At 42.8% G+C, this 17,032-nt stretch overlaps 1 protein-coding gene across 1 annotated transcript in view; it reads right to left on the bottom strand.

Annotated features, from left to right (window-relative positions):
- dbr1 (debranching RNA lariats 1) overlaps window positions 1–17,032 on the bottom strand; it is a 50,764-nt gene that overhangs the window by 2,164 nt on the left and 31,568 nt on the right. Inside the window, exons 7-8 of the mRNA XM_060929352.1 lie at window positions 7,284–7,361; window positions 6,985–7,130 (exon numbers count right to left, since the gene is read on the bottom strand). Of these exons, the coding sequence (XP_060785335.1) occupies window positions 6,985–7,130; window positions 7,284–7,361 (224 nt within the window). The remainder of the gene's footprint in view (window positions 1–6,984; window positions 7,131–7,283; window positions 7,362–17,032) is intronic.

Raw genomic sequence — 17,032 nt, 5'->3', positions numbered from 1 at the left:
ACCTGCACCAGGCTGGGAAGACTGAATCTGCAATAGGTAAGCAGCTTGGTGTGAAGAAATCAACTGTGGGAGCAATTATTAGAAAATGGAAGACATACAAGACCACTGATAATCTCCCTCGATCTGGGGCTCCACGCAAGATCTCACCCCGTGGGGTCAAAATGATCACAAGAACGGTGAGCAAAAATCCCAGAACCACACGGGGGGACCTAGTGAATGACCTGCAGAGAGCTGGGACCAAAGTAACAAAGGCTACCATCAGTAACACACTACGCCGCCAGGGACTCAAATCCTGCAGTACCAGATGTGTCCCCCTGCTTAAGCCAGTACATGTCCAGGCCCGTCTGAAGCTTGCTAGAGAGCATTTGGATGATCCAGAAGAGGATTGGGAGAATGTCATATGGTCAGATGAAACCAAAATAGAACTTTTTGGTGAAAACTCAACTTGTCGTGTTTGGAGGAGAAAGAATGCTGAGTTGCATCCAAAGAACACCATACCTACTGTGACGCATGGGGGTGGAAACATCATGCTTTGGGGCTGTTTTTCTGCAAAGGGACCAGGACGACTGATCCGTGTAAAGGAAAGAATGAATGGGGCCATGTATCGTGAGATTTTGAGTGAAAACCTCCTTCCATCAGCAAGGGCATTGAAGATGAAACGTGGCTGGGTCTTTCAGCATGACAATGATCCCAAACACACCGCCTGGGCAACGAAGAAGTGGCTTCGTAAGAAGCATTTCAAGGTCCTGGAGTGGCCTAGCCAGTCTCCAGATCTCAACCCCATAGAAAATCTTTGGAGGGAGTTGAAAGTCCGTGTTGCCCAGCGACAGCCCCAAAACATCACTGCTCTAGAGGAGATCTGCATGGAGGAATGGGCCAAAATACCAGCAACAGTGTGTGAAAACCTTGTGAAGACTTACAGAAAACGTTTGACCTCTGTCATTGCCAACAAAGGGTATATAACAAAGTATTGAGATGAACTTTTGTTATTGACCAAATACTTATTTTCCACCATAATTTGCAAATAAATTATTTTTAAAAATCAGACAATGTGATTTTCTGGATTTTTTTTCTCATTCTGTCTCTCATAGTTGAAGTGTACCTATGATGAAAATTACAGGCCTCTCTCATCTTTTTAAGTGGGAGAACTTGCACAATTGTTGACTGACTAAATACTTTTTTGCCCCACTGTATACTACGTTACCGATGATACTTGCCTCATCTCTTACAAGCATCAGTAAGCTGTGAGCAGCATCAGGGCTTGTAGTATTTTGGTCACTAATTTTGTTCATAATACAGTGCTGTGAACTAGATTTTCAAAACAGTAAGAAAGCACTTGTTCATGAATTGTCTTAGAAGCATTATTTAGTACTAACGAGCACATTTTGTTTCACAAGTGTAGTGTAAAGACTCTAAAATAAAAAATACAAGACAACAGAGTCCTCTATATCCCCCGCCCTATATACCAAGTTTCAAGATATTAGTCACATTTTTCAAGTTGTGCTGCAGGAAACCAACCTGACCTCTTTACACTGACCTCAGCAGCCCATGGCATAAGCCCACCGGATATTTGGTTCAAGGGAGCTAAAAATAAAAATTTCTCACATTTCCTAGTATCAAAAGGCACATATACATTACTTCATCAACACACACACCAACTTTCAAGACCATACCACTCATAGTTTTCAAGTTCTGCTCCAGAAACAAAACCTACCGCTAAGACTAACCTGAGAGACTAAGTCTGAAATTGTTTCCATGGAGACATAAATTAAAATTTCTCAAATTTCTTAGTATGAAAAAGGCACATCTACATCACCTTGTTAACATGTTTACTGTACCCAGTTTCAAATCTGTATCATGAATAGTTTTGGATATATGCTCCAACATTGCTCTTAAAACTAAGTCAAAATCTGTTTCTGTAAAAATTTGAAAGACTTTTTTTTTTTTTTTTCAAAAATCGCAAAAGGACAATACAAGTTCACATGCTGCTTGATATGTATACAAAGTTTCCTGAAGATGTCTTCAGTAGTTTTAAAGATATGACCTGGAAACGAAAATGTGGATGGACGGAAGGAAGGAACCCGATTCTATATCCCCCATCAAACTTCGTTTGGGCGGGGGATAAAAATTAAAAGCGCATAGCAGAAGTATGATATCGGCTTCTCGATACATCTGCCAAAAAAGCTCAACAAAACCTTTCATTTGACCTTTCAGAAGGACCAAACAAAAGCTGTGATAATCAAAAGGTAAATTTTCTTAAAATAAACACCACCTACTTGGTATCGAATCAGTAGCCTTGGCGAGCTGCAAGGTGAATTTCGTTTATCTTTATCATCTGCTGATTATTTTTCGATACTATGACGTTATAACGAGGTTTCTCTTATTTCGTTTCTGGTTCTGATTGGTTCCGAAGCTTATCAAGATGTAGTCTGGCTAACGCGACTTCAAAGCTCTGCGAGCATTTGGTCTGGCATAGATATTAAGCCCAACCGTTTCCCAAAGTGCGTGGTTGACCCGCCTCCCTGAAATGCCTCAGTTTGCTACTGGTCGAAGCCAGAAAAGGCTGTGACGAAGCTTAAACCAATCACATCACTCTTTCCTCTGACGTATGCGACGCGACGGGGCTAACTGGTAGATTAAACTCTTCCCGAAGCCGGTCGGGAGCAAGGCGAAAACGTCCTTCCTTTCAATAAATACCTCCAGGGCTGCTCTTTGCTCCGTTTTCAATGAGAACTTGCTCCATGTTCGTAATGTTTCTAGTGAATGAAGCGCTTCTGGCATAGATTCTGTAAACAATCTATGGCTTCCGGTCGCAGTTCTACTACGTCAGTGCCTTGAACACGCCTCTACCCAGGGCCGTTGGAGATGCTCAAAGTTGATTGGCTCCCATTTTTCGGGAGCTTGGAAGAGCTGTAGATAGCTTGCCTTGCCAGACTAAGCTCGCAACAGGCCCTCATGTTGCGTCACACTTAAGATGGGCGGGCCCAGGCTAATCAAGATGTAGAACAGGTAATCAAACTTGACTAGGATAAGTGCTGGTTGGCTCCGAAGTTTCGCTATTGTTTCACTCATTCTTACAACACGATGACATCGTGGCTTCACCACTCGTTCTTGTGTAGCTTTGATAACGCGAGAGCACGAGTCGCCATTCTGGTGACTGTAATGCTGATGCGTATGCGCAGTGCACTATTGTTACACTCATTCTTACAACACGATGACATCGTGGCTCCTGCCTCGCCTCTATGAGGCAGTAGCCACGACAGTCGGAAAAATCAACAAACAAATAACTAAGTTTTGTTCCTCAAAGGAAGATCTACCCAAAACATCGATCGCAACTGAAATCGGATGAGAAACGAAAGAGGAGATGTAATTCAAGTGAGAAGCCTGGAAAACCCATTAATTTGGCCTAATTACTAACTCGTTAGCAAAAAACTTGACAAAACGATCAGAACGGAAATCCATGGAGAACTGACAGAGGAGATACGATTTAACTGAATTATGGACGACGGACGCCGCACCAGTAACTCCTTGGCGTTCATGAGGCCAACTGGGGACAGACTGAAGGCCAATTTATGCTGACAACCCAGTCCTCGCAGATGGTGTCGCAGATTGCGTCTGCATAGCGCCCCCCCCCCCCTTCGCAGACAGCGTCGCAGACAAGAGGGCTCCGATTGGTCCACTCTACATCCGCTGTACATGCACTTCCGCTTCCCTACTTTCCCGGTTTGTTTTGTTTTCACGACCGCCATTTTTAAAAACACGAGCGAAGATGGAGCAGCACGAACAGCGGTTGATCGAGGAAGTGAGGAAGTACGTACATCTATACGACTCCAGTTCTAGTCATTATAAGTAACCGGAGGATAAACACTCCACTAACCACACCCACCAACTACTCCTAGCGATTTTGCGACTTCGCGCCCCCTTGCGTTGTGGCGGTGAATAACATCGCGCACGCCTATTACTCCCCACTCAGCGATAAATTACAACTGTCTGCGAAAAGCTGTCTGCGAAAGCCTTGTAGCAAGAGCATGCAGAGGCCCTTACAGATGTACAACAAGACTAGTATCAGGCGTGTGGAATATCTATACACGCCTCTCTGAATATCCGACCCCTCACTCCTGCCTGCATCAGACTAACCACCACCTGCTCCTGAGACCGCGTGTTTGTCCACCTTGACCTTGGCAGTGCTGCACTCACTCCATCTAAAGATTAGCGGACACTGCTTTTCTAGTTCATATTTTCTTGCTGACTTCACAAATAACCAAAACAGTGATTTCAGTATTCGAGTACCAAAGCTTCAAATGGTTAACCAGGTATTTGAATACCCACGGCCATCCGGAGTACGAGCCAAAGTTTCCTTCGCTCACGGTTGAGTTCAAAGTTCACACAGTTAAAGAAAAAGAAGAGACGGACAGGTAACAAGAACCGACATCAGTCGGTGCGTTTACATGCACATAGAGAAAATCGAATTTCTGCCGTTGCTCGACTGAAATCGAAGTTCTAAATGCCATGGAAACACCTTAGCTCGGCTGAAATTGAACCGAACTTGATTTCTCGGAATCGAGCTACACAACCTAGATTATGCGATTTTTGCCGAGCTACTTAGTGCATGTAAACCCTATCGAGCTACGTAGTCGAGCTACTTACTTCAGCGCTGCCCCTTCCGGAAGTGACGAGACCACAAGCGGGAAACACGACAGCCTCGGTTGGCATGACAACAGTAGTAGCGAGCAGCAGAAGAGGTCAGGAGGAACAAACGAAGAAGAGAAAATGGCGAGCGGAAACGTGCACTTCTGGAGCAATGAGGAGACAGAGTTCATGCTCATTCAGCTTAAGGAGTTGAATATATTAGAATTCATGGACGGAACTGATAACTTTGTTTACACTCTTGAATAGCTCTTCTTCATGACGACAACCGGAAGTGTACCAACACGATGGGACGCGTAGCGCCACCTGTGGCTCGGGTGCACAATGTACCTCACACAATAGCCTGATTTCCTTGTGTGCATGTACAACCCCAATTCCAAAAAAGTTGGGACAAAGTACAAATTGTAAATAAAAGCGGAATGCAATGATGTGGAAGTTTCAAAATTCCATATTTCATTCAGAATAGAACATAGATGACATATCAAATGTTTAAACTGAGAAAATGTATCATTTAAAGAGAAAAATTAGGTGATTTTAAATTTCATGACAACACCACATCTCAAAAAAGTTGGGACAAGGCCATGTTTACCACTGTGAGACATCCCCTTTTCTCTTTACAACAGTCTGTAAACATCTGGGGACTGAGGAGACAAGTTGCTCAAGTTTAGGGATAGGAATGTTAACCCATTCTTGTCTAATGTAGGATTCTAGTTGCTCAACTGTCTTAGGTCTTTGTCGTATCTTCCGTTTTATGATGCGCCAAATGTTTTCTATGGGTGAAAGATCTGGACTGCAGGCTGGCCAGTTCAGTACCCGGACCCTTCTTCTACGCAGCCATGATGCTGTAATTGATGCAGTATGTGGTTTGGCATTGTCATGTTGGAAAATGCAAGGTCTTCCCTGAAAGAGACGTCGTCTGGATGGGAGCATATGTTGCTCTAGAACCTGGATATACCTTTCAGCATTGATGGTGTCTTTCCAGATGTGTAAGCTGCCCATGCCACACGCACTAATGCAACCCCATACCATCAGAGATGCAGGCTTCTGAACTGAGCGCTGATAACAACTTGGGTCGTCCTTCTCCTCTTTAGTCCGAATAACACGGCGTCCCTGATTTCCATAAAGAATTTCAAATTTTGATTCGTCTGACCACAGAACAGTTTCCCACTTTGCCACAGTCCATTTTAAATGAGCCTTGGCCCAGAGAAGACGTCTGCGCTTCTGGATCATGTTTAGATACAGCTTCTTCTTTGAACTATAGAGTTTTAGCTGGCAACGGCGGATGGCACGGTGAATTGTGTTCACAGATAATGTTCTCTGGAAATATTCCTGAGCCCATTTTGTGATTTCCAATACAGAAGCATGCCTGTATGTGATGCAGTGCCGTCTAAGGGCCCGAAGATCACGGGCACCCAGTATGGTTTTCCGGCCTTGACCCTTACGCACAGAGATTCTTCCAGATTCTCTGAATCTTTTGATGATATTATGCACTGTAGATGATGATATGTTCAAACTCTTTGCAATTTTACACTGTCGAACTCCTTTCTGATATTGCTCCACTAGTTGTCGGCGCAGAATTAGGGGGATTGGTGATCCTCTTCCCATCTTTACTTCTGAGAGCCGCTGCCACTCCAAGATGCTCTTTTTATACCCAGTCATGTTAATGACCTATTGCCAATTGACCTAATGAGTTGCAATTTGGTCCTCCAGCTGTTCCTTTTTTGTACCTTTAACTTTTCCAGCCTCTTATTGCCCCTGTCCCAACTTTTTTGAGATGTGTTGCTGTCATGAAATTTCAAATGAGCCAATATTTGGCATGAAGTTTCAAAATGTCTCACTTTTAACGTTTGATATGTTGTCTGTGTTCTATTGTGAATACAATATCAGTTTTTAAGATTTGTAAATTACTGCATTCCGTTTTTATTTACAATTTGTACTTTGTCCCAACTTTTTTGGAATCGGGGTTGTAGGATTGGATTTCTCTGGCACCCCTGCTGGGACCTTCAGCTCGATTACCGACAGCAGCTCGATTTGGATGTGCATGTAAACGTACTGACTGAGATGCCGTCAAGCTAGTCCTCAAAATGGACTACGGGTTGAAGGGCACAATATATTATTAGTTTATTACGGGTTATGATGGTTATTACAGTGATGATATTCACTGAAAGCTCCAAGGCTGCAATAAACCATGTTTTCAATGTGTTCTGTGAACCGAGAAAGAAAAACCTGACCAAATCAATGTAGTTCATGAGATTCGGCAGTTTCATAAGTGGTAAAGTGCACTGCAGTCGCCCTGTGTAGCAACACCGGGTTGTGCAACATGTAGTAACGTATTACCAAGTGTGAAGGCCGTTATTCTCAGGCGGGTGCCAGATGTTTGGTGAAGGTTTCTGAAGGTGAGTGGTGGCCTTCAAGATGGCTAACCACTCTGGGTCATACTCCAGCTGTTCGGAGGAGCCAGGTCTGTCTGCTATCTCCACCACCTAGAGCGTTAAGAGACATTTATTATAGAATAGCTCACCTTATCAATGCTCACCATCTCTTCCTGGCATATAATTCACTCCAAGATGGTATTTAGTACAATACTTCACAATTCCTTGAACTGGAAGGTCAGTATTACTGTGTCGGCATATTACCTGAAGGAAGTCTCTATGAGGAAGACACTTGTCCAGAGAGAGGAACTTGGTGGTCTTAGGAGCAGCATTACCCCTGGCCTATGAACACGGAAACAAACTGGTTATTGAAGAAAGAATTAGTTTGTCACATATATATTACAGCACAGTGAAACATGATTTTTTAAAGCTGACCCCACAAGTTGACAGTTCCCTGAGGTCTTAATGAATGTCTGTGACATGCTTTGATCAAAATACGACAAGGATAAATCACAGCTCCCATCTCACCCTGCCTAAACAGCCCTGTTCAAAACGGCTGATTTGAGCGCCTGTTCCTTTAAATGATAATGAGCCGCTGTTCACCCCACCCATCTCTTCCGCTGACCGATCAGGTAGCACGTTGCTCATCAATATTCATCCTCCAAAGGAGTTCTCAATCCATGAGTAGAGATACTCAGATGAAGGGGTGGCATCAATCTGACGAGCTCTACTTGTGACAGAGAAGGAGGAGCCAAATCTGAACGGTTTGTTGAAAACACGCCCTGTGTCCAAAATCACTCCCCACTCACTATAATAGTGAACCGTATAGCAAGTTTGCCATTTTGTAGTGCTGTCCGAATGTACAGTGAGAATTATTACACCTTATATAGTTCATTCATAGTATTCCACAATGCACCGTGAAAAGTAGTGTACAACCGATGGTCACTAACCAAGCAATATATCCCATCATGCATTGCGGTCACACTGAAAGAAAAAAAAAATTGGGGTGAATGGAAGGAGGAAGAAACGGATTATAAACGGACGTTCAAGTATAATTAAACATAGTAAGAGAATAGAAAAAAAAGATAAAATACAACCCCGAGTCCAAAAAAGTTGGGACAAAGTACAAATTGTAAATAAAAACGGAATGCAATAATTTACAAATCTCAAAAACTGATATTGTATTCACAGTAGAACATAGACAACATATCAAATGTCAAAAGTGAGACATTTTGAAATTTCATGACAGCAACACATCTCAAAAAAGTTGAGACAGGGGCAATAAGAGGCTGGAAAAGTTAAAGGTACAAAAAAGGAACAGCTGGAGGACCAAATTGCAACTCATTAGGTCAATTGGCAATAGGTCATTAACATGACTGGGTATAAAAAGAGCATCTTGAAGTGGCAGCGGCTCTGAGAAGTAAAGATGGGAAGAGGATCACCAATCCCCCTAATTCTGCGCCGACAAATAGTGGAGCAATATCAGAAAGGAGTTCGACAGTGTAAAATTGCAAAGAGTTTGAACATCTCATCATCTACAGTGCATAATATCATCAAAAGATTCAGAGAATCTGGAAGAATCTCTGTGCGTAAGGGTCAAGGCCGGAAAACCATACTGGGTGCCCGTGATCTTCGGGCCCTTAGACGGCACTGCATCACATACAGGCATGCGTCTGTATTGGAAATCACAAAATGGGCTCAGGAATATTTCCAGAGAACATTATCTGTGAACACAATTCACCGTGCCATCCGCCGTTGCCAGCTAAAACTCTATAGTTCAAAGAAGAAGCCGTATCTAAACACGATCCAGAAGCGCAGACGTCTTCTCTGGGCCAAGGCTCATTTAAAATGGACTGTGGCAAAGTGGAAAACTGTTCTGTGGTCAGACGAATCAAAATTTGAAGTTCTTTATGGAAATCAGGGACGCCGTGTCATTCGGACTAAAGAGGAGAAGGACGACCCGAGTTGTTATCAGCGCTCAGTTCAGAAGCCTGCATCTCTGATGGTATGGGGTTGCATTAGTGCGTGTGGCATGGGCAGCTTACACATCTGGAAAGACACCATCAATGCTGAAAGGTATATCCAGGTTCTAGAGCAACATATGCTCCCATCCAGACGACGTCTCTTTCAGGGAAGACCTTGCATTTTCCAACATGACAATGCCAAACCACATACTGCATCAATTACAGCATCATGGCTGCGTAGAAGAAGGGTCCGGGTACTGAACTGGCCAGCCTGCAGTACAGATCTTTCACCCATAGAAAACATTTGGCGCATCATAAAACGGAAGATACGACAAAAAAGACCTAAGACAGTTGAGCAACTAGAATCCTACATTAGACAAGAATGGGTTAACGTTCCTATCCCTAAACTTGAGCAACTTGTCTCCTCAGTCCCCAGACGTTTACAGACTGTTGTAAAGAGAAAAGGGGATGTCTCACAGTGGGAAACATGGCCTTGTCCCAACTTTTTTGAGATGTGTTGTTGTCATGAAATTTAAAATCACCTAATTTTTCTCTTTAAATGATACATTTTCTCAGTTTAAACATTTGATATGTCATCTATGTTCTATTCTGAATAAAATACGGAATTTTGAAACTTCCACATCATTGCATTCCATTTTTATTTACAATTTGTACTTTGTCCCAACTTTTTTGGAATCGGGGTTGTAGAACAAAACATAAAATACAAAAATAAGTTGCAGTGCAGAACGAGGAATCAAAAGCCTCAAATGTGATTTAATAAAAGGCAGCGGCGAAGAAGAAATCATTCAGCCTTGATTTAAAAGAACTGAAAGACGCAGCAGACACAAAGTACTTTTTGTATTTATTAAAGTAGGAAATACGCTCAGTATAATATGGATTTGTTATTTTGAAAACCCACCAGCCGACTGACCTGGCACGTTTTAATTGTGCGACAGTAATGACGTAAATAACGGCGTGGTGGAGTAGTGTCCCAAAGTGTTTTTTTTTCTCATTATAGTCCTCTATATAGTAATTCCCTAGATAGTGAGTCGGGAGCAGTGAATGAGTGAGTGATTTCAGACACAGGGATGTTTTCTGAAATAGGCAGCTCCAAAGAAACTAATTGGGTGTCTTATTTCAGAGCCCGTGGGGTGGTAGGCACTCCAGATACGTTAGTGCACGAGCACTGAAAAAGCGAGCTTTTACGAATGTGTCCCTTTTAAGACCAATACCTATTTCACCATTTGAGGATTTAAAAATCCGATAATATATCAGCCAATATTCCTTTTTTTTCCCCAGAAACATTTTCCTGAATGTAGCGATGTTTAATAACAAGCAGAGTGCTGCTGCAGTCATCACCACCATTCATGGGAAGCTGGTGGAGATCGTTGAGGAGTACTGTACAAGTACTTGGGCACAATCTTTGATGATAAACTCAGATTTGCCTCCAACACAGAGGAGATCCTCAGAAAGTACCATCAGCGACAGTACCTCCTGAGGAAGCTTAAAGTGCATATACGCAGAACCATGGCCTCACCTTTTGTTTATACTATATGCCTTGAGACCTCAAGAATGGCACAGGAATAGTTAAGCGTTAGCAATAAATCTAATATAGTAATTTTTATGATTAAAATGATTCATATAGGTAGCGGTCTGAGTGAATGACGTTGACGTCCATAACGTCACAGCAGGAAGTCTATCGGTCTCATCGCCACTCCCGCTATACTAAAACACAGAGCTGACTGCAACTCCGATTCTCCATTTTGAGCTAATTTGTTGCCGTGCTACGTAGATGTGTTGCTGGCGGGTGCAGCAGCACGACAGGAGGTGGATTTACATTGCATTCATGGCCCAAGAATGTTCAAACTGCAAAGATTTGGACGCGTTTTGTGAATTGTTCACGGGCACATTGGGCGCCTACGAAGTGGTCTCTCCTCTGCTCTGCACATTTTACTGAAGACTCGTACGAGACGTCTGATCTGTTGAGGAGCGTTGGCTATAAGCCTGTATTGTAAGAGGGTGCAGTACCAACAATTAAAGAAAACTGAAAGAGAAGGAAAGTATTTATTTTATTTATTTTTATTTTTTTAAAGGAAAGTGAGTTCAGTTGCACCAGTCCTCCCGGAGTGAGCCGAGGGTTGTTGCTAAAACCCAGGATGGGACATATTGCTTGGGCAATGACCTCCCTGCAGTTGTTGCTAAAACCGGGGACATCCCGTTCTGTCCCGGGTTTTAGTAATTGCCTGAGCCGAGCAGTAATGGCGGAGTACACAGTATGAAGAAAACAGTGAATGAGTGGAGCAGCCGTCTTATTTCTAAACTGGATATTGCTGCCCTCTCGCCCTTACGTGGAAGAAGTGAATGAACGGAGAACTGAACGAACAACTGAAAGTCAGATTGTTTCAAAAACAATCGGCCACAAGATCGGCCTTCAAGAAGCGAGAACACAGGCGGGTAAGCTCCGACTCTCATTTGGATAAAAAAACCCAAAAAATGTTGTTTACCTGCATTTAAATTAAACACACAATACAAGTTACCGGTATAAGATGATTTAATTTGCTTCAGAATGTGATTGTCTCAGTTCTTCTGATTATTTAATTCGCCTTTTACATTTTATCAGTGAAAATGCATGCATGTACAGGTATGTTGCATAAGTTATATAACACCCATCCTGTTTTAATGAGAGTCAACCCACAATCAATGAAGTCAAATCAGTCTTAGTTGAGCAAGTCGGTAACGGGATTTCTTACTTTCACCATAAATTTTTATGACTTTGGTCTATAGCTGTAAAAGGCCTCGGCCTTAAAACCGGTTACCGTTGTGACGTCACGCGGTCAGGGCTGGCTGGCTCAGCGGGGCAGCTCGAATGCCAATTTTGCGGTCGATTTTAACTCTCAAAAATATATATTTTTTATTCCCATTTATGCAGCATACAAGAGTCAAGGATGGAGATACTATCCACTCAGAAACTTATTTAAAAATAAAAGGTTCTGCGTATCTCCTTTAAGTCCTTTGGGGTCAGCAAAGACATTCTTACTACTTTTCTACTACTCCTTCATTGAGTGTCGTCGTCTTCTTCAGGCTGCTCCCAATTAGGGGTCGCCACAGCGGATCTTTCGTTTCCATTGCTCCCTGTCTTCAGCATCCTTCTCTACCACACCTGCCACTTTCACGTCCTCTCTCACCACATCCATGTATCTCCTCTTTGGCCTTCCTCGTTTGCCTGGCAGCTCCATCCTCAACATTCTCCTTCCCACATGCTCTGCATCTCTTCTCAGGATGTGCCCGTACCATCTCAGTCTCATCTCTCTTAGCTTCATTCCCAAGCTCTCCACATGTGCTGTCCCTCTGATGTGCTCGTTCCTTATCCTGTCAAACCTCCTGTCGCCAACCTTAACATCCTCAACTCCGCCACCTCCAACTCTGCCTCCTGTCTCTTCGTTAAAGGTACGGTCTCCAATCCATACATCACAGCTGGTCTCACTACTGTCTTATAGACCTCTTGCAGTCACGTGACCGGCAGGCTTTTAGATAGAGGGGCGTCTGGGCGTTTTTTCGACGCCCTGTACTGAAAAAAACAAGAAATTGGACGCCCTACTTTTTAGTACGACGCCCTAAAGACACCCTAATATTTCCGCCCGTGTTATGTCCGGTAACTTAGCTGAATATGTTAAAAAAATCGCCGAGTCTGAGCTTTCCGAGGATCTACAAGCTTTGTTGACACCGCCATTTTGGAAATTTCAGAATTCTCGCTTTGACAGCTGTCTTTCCCGAAGACGCCCAGGGTTACCATAGCAACAGCACGAGCCCAGAGTACAAAATATAGGCACCCGCCGCAGAGCTACAGAAACACGCGTTTCTATGGCTGCACTAATTTCAAAGTTGTGAGAGCCCTCGTTATAAATAAATGGGTTATTAAATAAATTTGGTGTACAAAGCACTTGTAATATGCGTTCCCAGAGCAGAGGGGGAAAAGATGTATGCCTAGGAGACACTGGCATAAATATCCAGACAATATAGCCGTAGACTATATTGCCGCAGCTAAATGTGGAATGTAGTCTATAGAAAACCGGCCTTACCTGACATGTTATTTATCCTGAATAAATCCTTTTAACAGTAAATAACACATTTTCATGCAGATTTTCCCAACATTACAGGCTACGTAGTGGAGAGTGTGGTAGTCGAGCCGGCGGGTAGTATTTCTAGTAGGCTAAACAATAATCAAATACGACACGTTCTAAAGGATGCTGGGATTCCAAAGAACGCACGTGAAAAGGACGAACACGTGGGATATTTGGTAAGGAAGATAGAAGATAGATTTTTCTGAGTTTTTTGGGCATGACAGGAAGAAAATGAAGAAAAGAGGAAGGCAAACAACGATTTCCAACTTCTTTCAGAAGAGAACTCATGTAAGTTTTTTTTTTTCTTCTGTAACTGTTGATAGGCTTGGAATGTCAAAAAACTATCACAATCCCATAACTAGACAGCCAGGTTTCTTGCATGAATAAATAGGGATGACCGGGGTTGGTTGTCACAAGTTATGGTTGTCACATTCGTCATATCTCAGCCACCATAGGGCGCTGCTCAATTCCACCAAGATAGAAATGTTTAGAATTAGTACTGGGGTCATTCTACCTGAAAAGTTATTGTGTGTTGCATGCATTTCAAAGGTGAGAACAATTTGAAGGTTTTTCATACCTAAATGTAAATTTTTAGTACCTTGGTTTTTACCTTCTAGCTTTGTAATTAATGGGTTTCTATTGAAAAAACGAATACCATTATAATGTTTGAAGACTTAGCCATATTTCCTGTGTGTTTTTTTCTTTGTTATACTAAATCTTTGGACGCTAGCGGCTTTGAAAGCAAAACTGGTCAGCCGGGGTTGGTTGTCACACTGTGTTCGGGGTTGGTTGTCACATGTAATGCAATTGCAATAGGTGCACTACTGACTGAGACAAACACAGCTACAACAAGCTTTATTTATGTAGTATTCTGCGATCAGAAAGCTTTATAGCTAATTTGTCATGCTTAATATGCAACTCCAGCTCAAAAAATCCCAGAAATATACCCATTTTAATAATAATATTCATTAAAAATATACGCAGTTTGCAGTGTATTTTGTTTTGGTGTTCCCAAAGTTGATATTGTATTACCAATCTGTTATACCTACATGTATTTTGAATACATTTTCTTTAACATTTTTACATAATTCTCAAAAATATGTATGTATTTTCGGTTCCTGTACCGCCCCATTGAAATAACATTGTGACAACCAACCCTATAGGGTGTCACAATCTGTCAAAGTGTGTTTGACAGCCCATATCTTTTGAACACAACGACATAAAGTAGAAATACCACCTTCCAGTCGTACCTGAGACTTGCAGCTTCCTTTGTACATTGAAAGGGACCCTATTGCAGTGAAACCATTTTGTTTACATTAAGACATTAAAGAAAGTTGTTTTACCTAAAATGAATCTGGCTTGAATTTTTCCATGCACACATGCCTCCCCCCAGTCCAGCCTTACTATTGATACAAGAATGTTGTAACAAAGGCAAAAACACTTGGCTGTATTGCTCAAAATTTGCTGTCAAAATGAAGGAAATAGCATTTGAGAGCATTAGAAATTTCAAAATTTTCCGGGGGAGTACCCCCGGAACCCCCTAAAACACTCGTGCCAGCGGCGCTCAATGCGCCGCTACACCTCGCCACATACAGTGACACCTGCAAAAAAGTTAGACTCCCTAAAAAAAAATCCTGCCTAAAAGCCTGGTGACCGGAATGTAAACAGCCGCCATCTTGTCGGTCAACAACACAGCTGAATACTGCTGCACTCGTATACAAAATGGATCAATTTCAACCGACGGACTACACGGCTCATTTTTCTAATGAACAGATAACTAGATATATGTCTAAAATAAACGATCTACAGATTAGTGACCCTTATGGCTTACCGGACGGAGTTTTCACGACCGTGTCAGTGGATATTAAACTGCCAGCGGAATACCCGGACGTGTATAATTACCTCATTAACTTTCCCTTGCTGTTCAGTGGTGAAGCACTGCGTGCTTATAAATCTCTGGACAGTTATCTTTACAGAAATTCAGGATTTGTCAGCGACTCAGATGTGGCATCTTGTAAACAAGAAAATAACAATCCTCATTGGACGGGTAAGTCACTTAAGTATTGAGTACTAGTACTGATACTAGATATATCAGTAGTATCTAGTATAGCACTGACCAGCCGATTATAGAATAGAATAGAATAAGGTAATTCCAGCTGTAATTCCAAATCGTCCGTCTTGTTTACCATGGATCTGGCGTTGGAGAGGTAGAGGCTTGGCAGTGGAGGTTTGAGTGGCTGTTTTCTGAGCTTAGTCAACAGGCCGGCTCTGCCTGCAGCCTCGCTTTTGCTTCCTCTCCCGACCGACGGCGCCTCCTTCGCCTGCCAGACCCGATAACAATCCATGGAGACCCCGCTGGTCTCGCTATCTCGTCCGGAATGTTGTGCATGCGATGGAAATCGCTACAAACCGTCATTTTCTGCTGGAAACCAATGTCCACTAAGTCCATACGGTTGTAGTGGATATTGAAGTCCACTATTGAAGACGAACAACACGCAAAAATACACACAAAAAACATAAAAAAACGTGCACAGGTAGGGAGAGCTTGTAGCCGCAGCCGTTGTAGTAGAATTGTATATAGTAGGGTTTTCCAGAAGAAAAGGTAGAAGTAGAAGCAGAAGTAGAACCAGAAGTAGAAGGCGGAAATGGCGTTTGACCAACAAGATCTGTTACAATCTGGATCGGCTGTGACGTCACATGCAAGATCTCTATACATCTTACCTTTCACTTTTGCTGGGACTTTCCTATCACAAATGACTCCTGAAATCCTTCTCCAACTGCTCCACCCTGCCTGCACTCTCTCTCTCTCACCTCACTATCGCAGACCCATTTTCCTGCACAGTTGACTCCAGGTACTTGAATTCACCAACTTTCTTTACGTCTACTCCTTATATCTGCACTACACTCATTTTCCATAACCTGCTGGTTCCACTCCCTTAGCCTTCAGAACAAAAACTGCCTGCAGAGCACAGTCAAGCTGTGCTCTAAAATTACTGGACTCCCTCTCAGGTCACTCTCAACTCTCTGTGAGCAGCAGACAGGATTCTTCAGGACCCTTCACATGTCCTGTTCCTTGCATTTGAGTGGCTCCCTTCAGGACGCTGGCTCCGTTGTCCGAGCTGCCGAACACAGAGGAGAAGCGCGACCTTTGTTCCCAGAGCGGTTCAGCTCCTCAACTCTCCGCCATCCTTGTCCCTCTACTCACCCCTCCAGCCCCTTCCCCCTTCTTCACATGCACTCTAACCTGTCTGGTGCACTAACCACCCCCTCTGTACACATACCACTTTAAAGTGCATATTCTGGACCAATTTCATTTTTTTTTTATATGAAAGAATGTGCCTTTACACACTCATCCAGAAGGGTAATTTTGCACAAGGCCATCTGTCTACAGCAGAAAAAAATAAAACAACAAAACGCGTCTGGAAAAATCCCAAGGGAGTCTGGAGCCGGATTCGTGTCAGACGTCACGTGCGGAAGCGCCAGCAGGCTGCGAGAGCTTGTACGGTTTCAGTGCACAGCCTGTGTAGACCAAGTTTAGCAGCTAGCGATTTTGCATTGAAATATGGAATTGTCACCTTCAGCTTCTAAACCCGTGGATTTATGTATCAATGCTCATCGATCTATTGTTACATAAATCACATTTTTTCTAATTAATATTATGTATTTATATATTTCTTCATTTAAAAGAGTACTGGCTACTGTAGGAGAAAGATTTCATAAGCTACACACATGGAATCGGCTAAGCAGGGTTGTATACAGTATATGTTTAATGTGTTTGACAGGTCCCAAGATCTCAAGCCCTGACACGTATATCCCTTGATACATATGAAGTAAAATGTAAAGAAAATGTGACCGTGGGCGCTGTGGGAGACAGCTGCCTCTCCAGTAGCTCTGTAGTTTTTAGCTCTTTAAACCTCTTTTTTTTTCC

This window comes from Neoarius graeffei, chromosome 9, assembly GCF_027579695.1.
Source record: "Neoarius graeffei isolate fNeoGra1 chromosome 9, fNeoGra1.pri, whole genome shotgun sequence".
Classification (NCBI taxonomy): Eukaryota; Metazoa; Chordata; class Actinopteri; order Siluriformes; family Ariidae; genus Neoarius; species Neoarius graeffei.
This window is presented reverse-complemented; position numbering and strand designations above follow the sequence as displayed.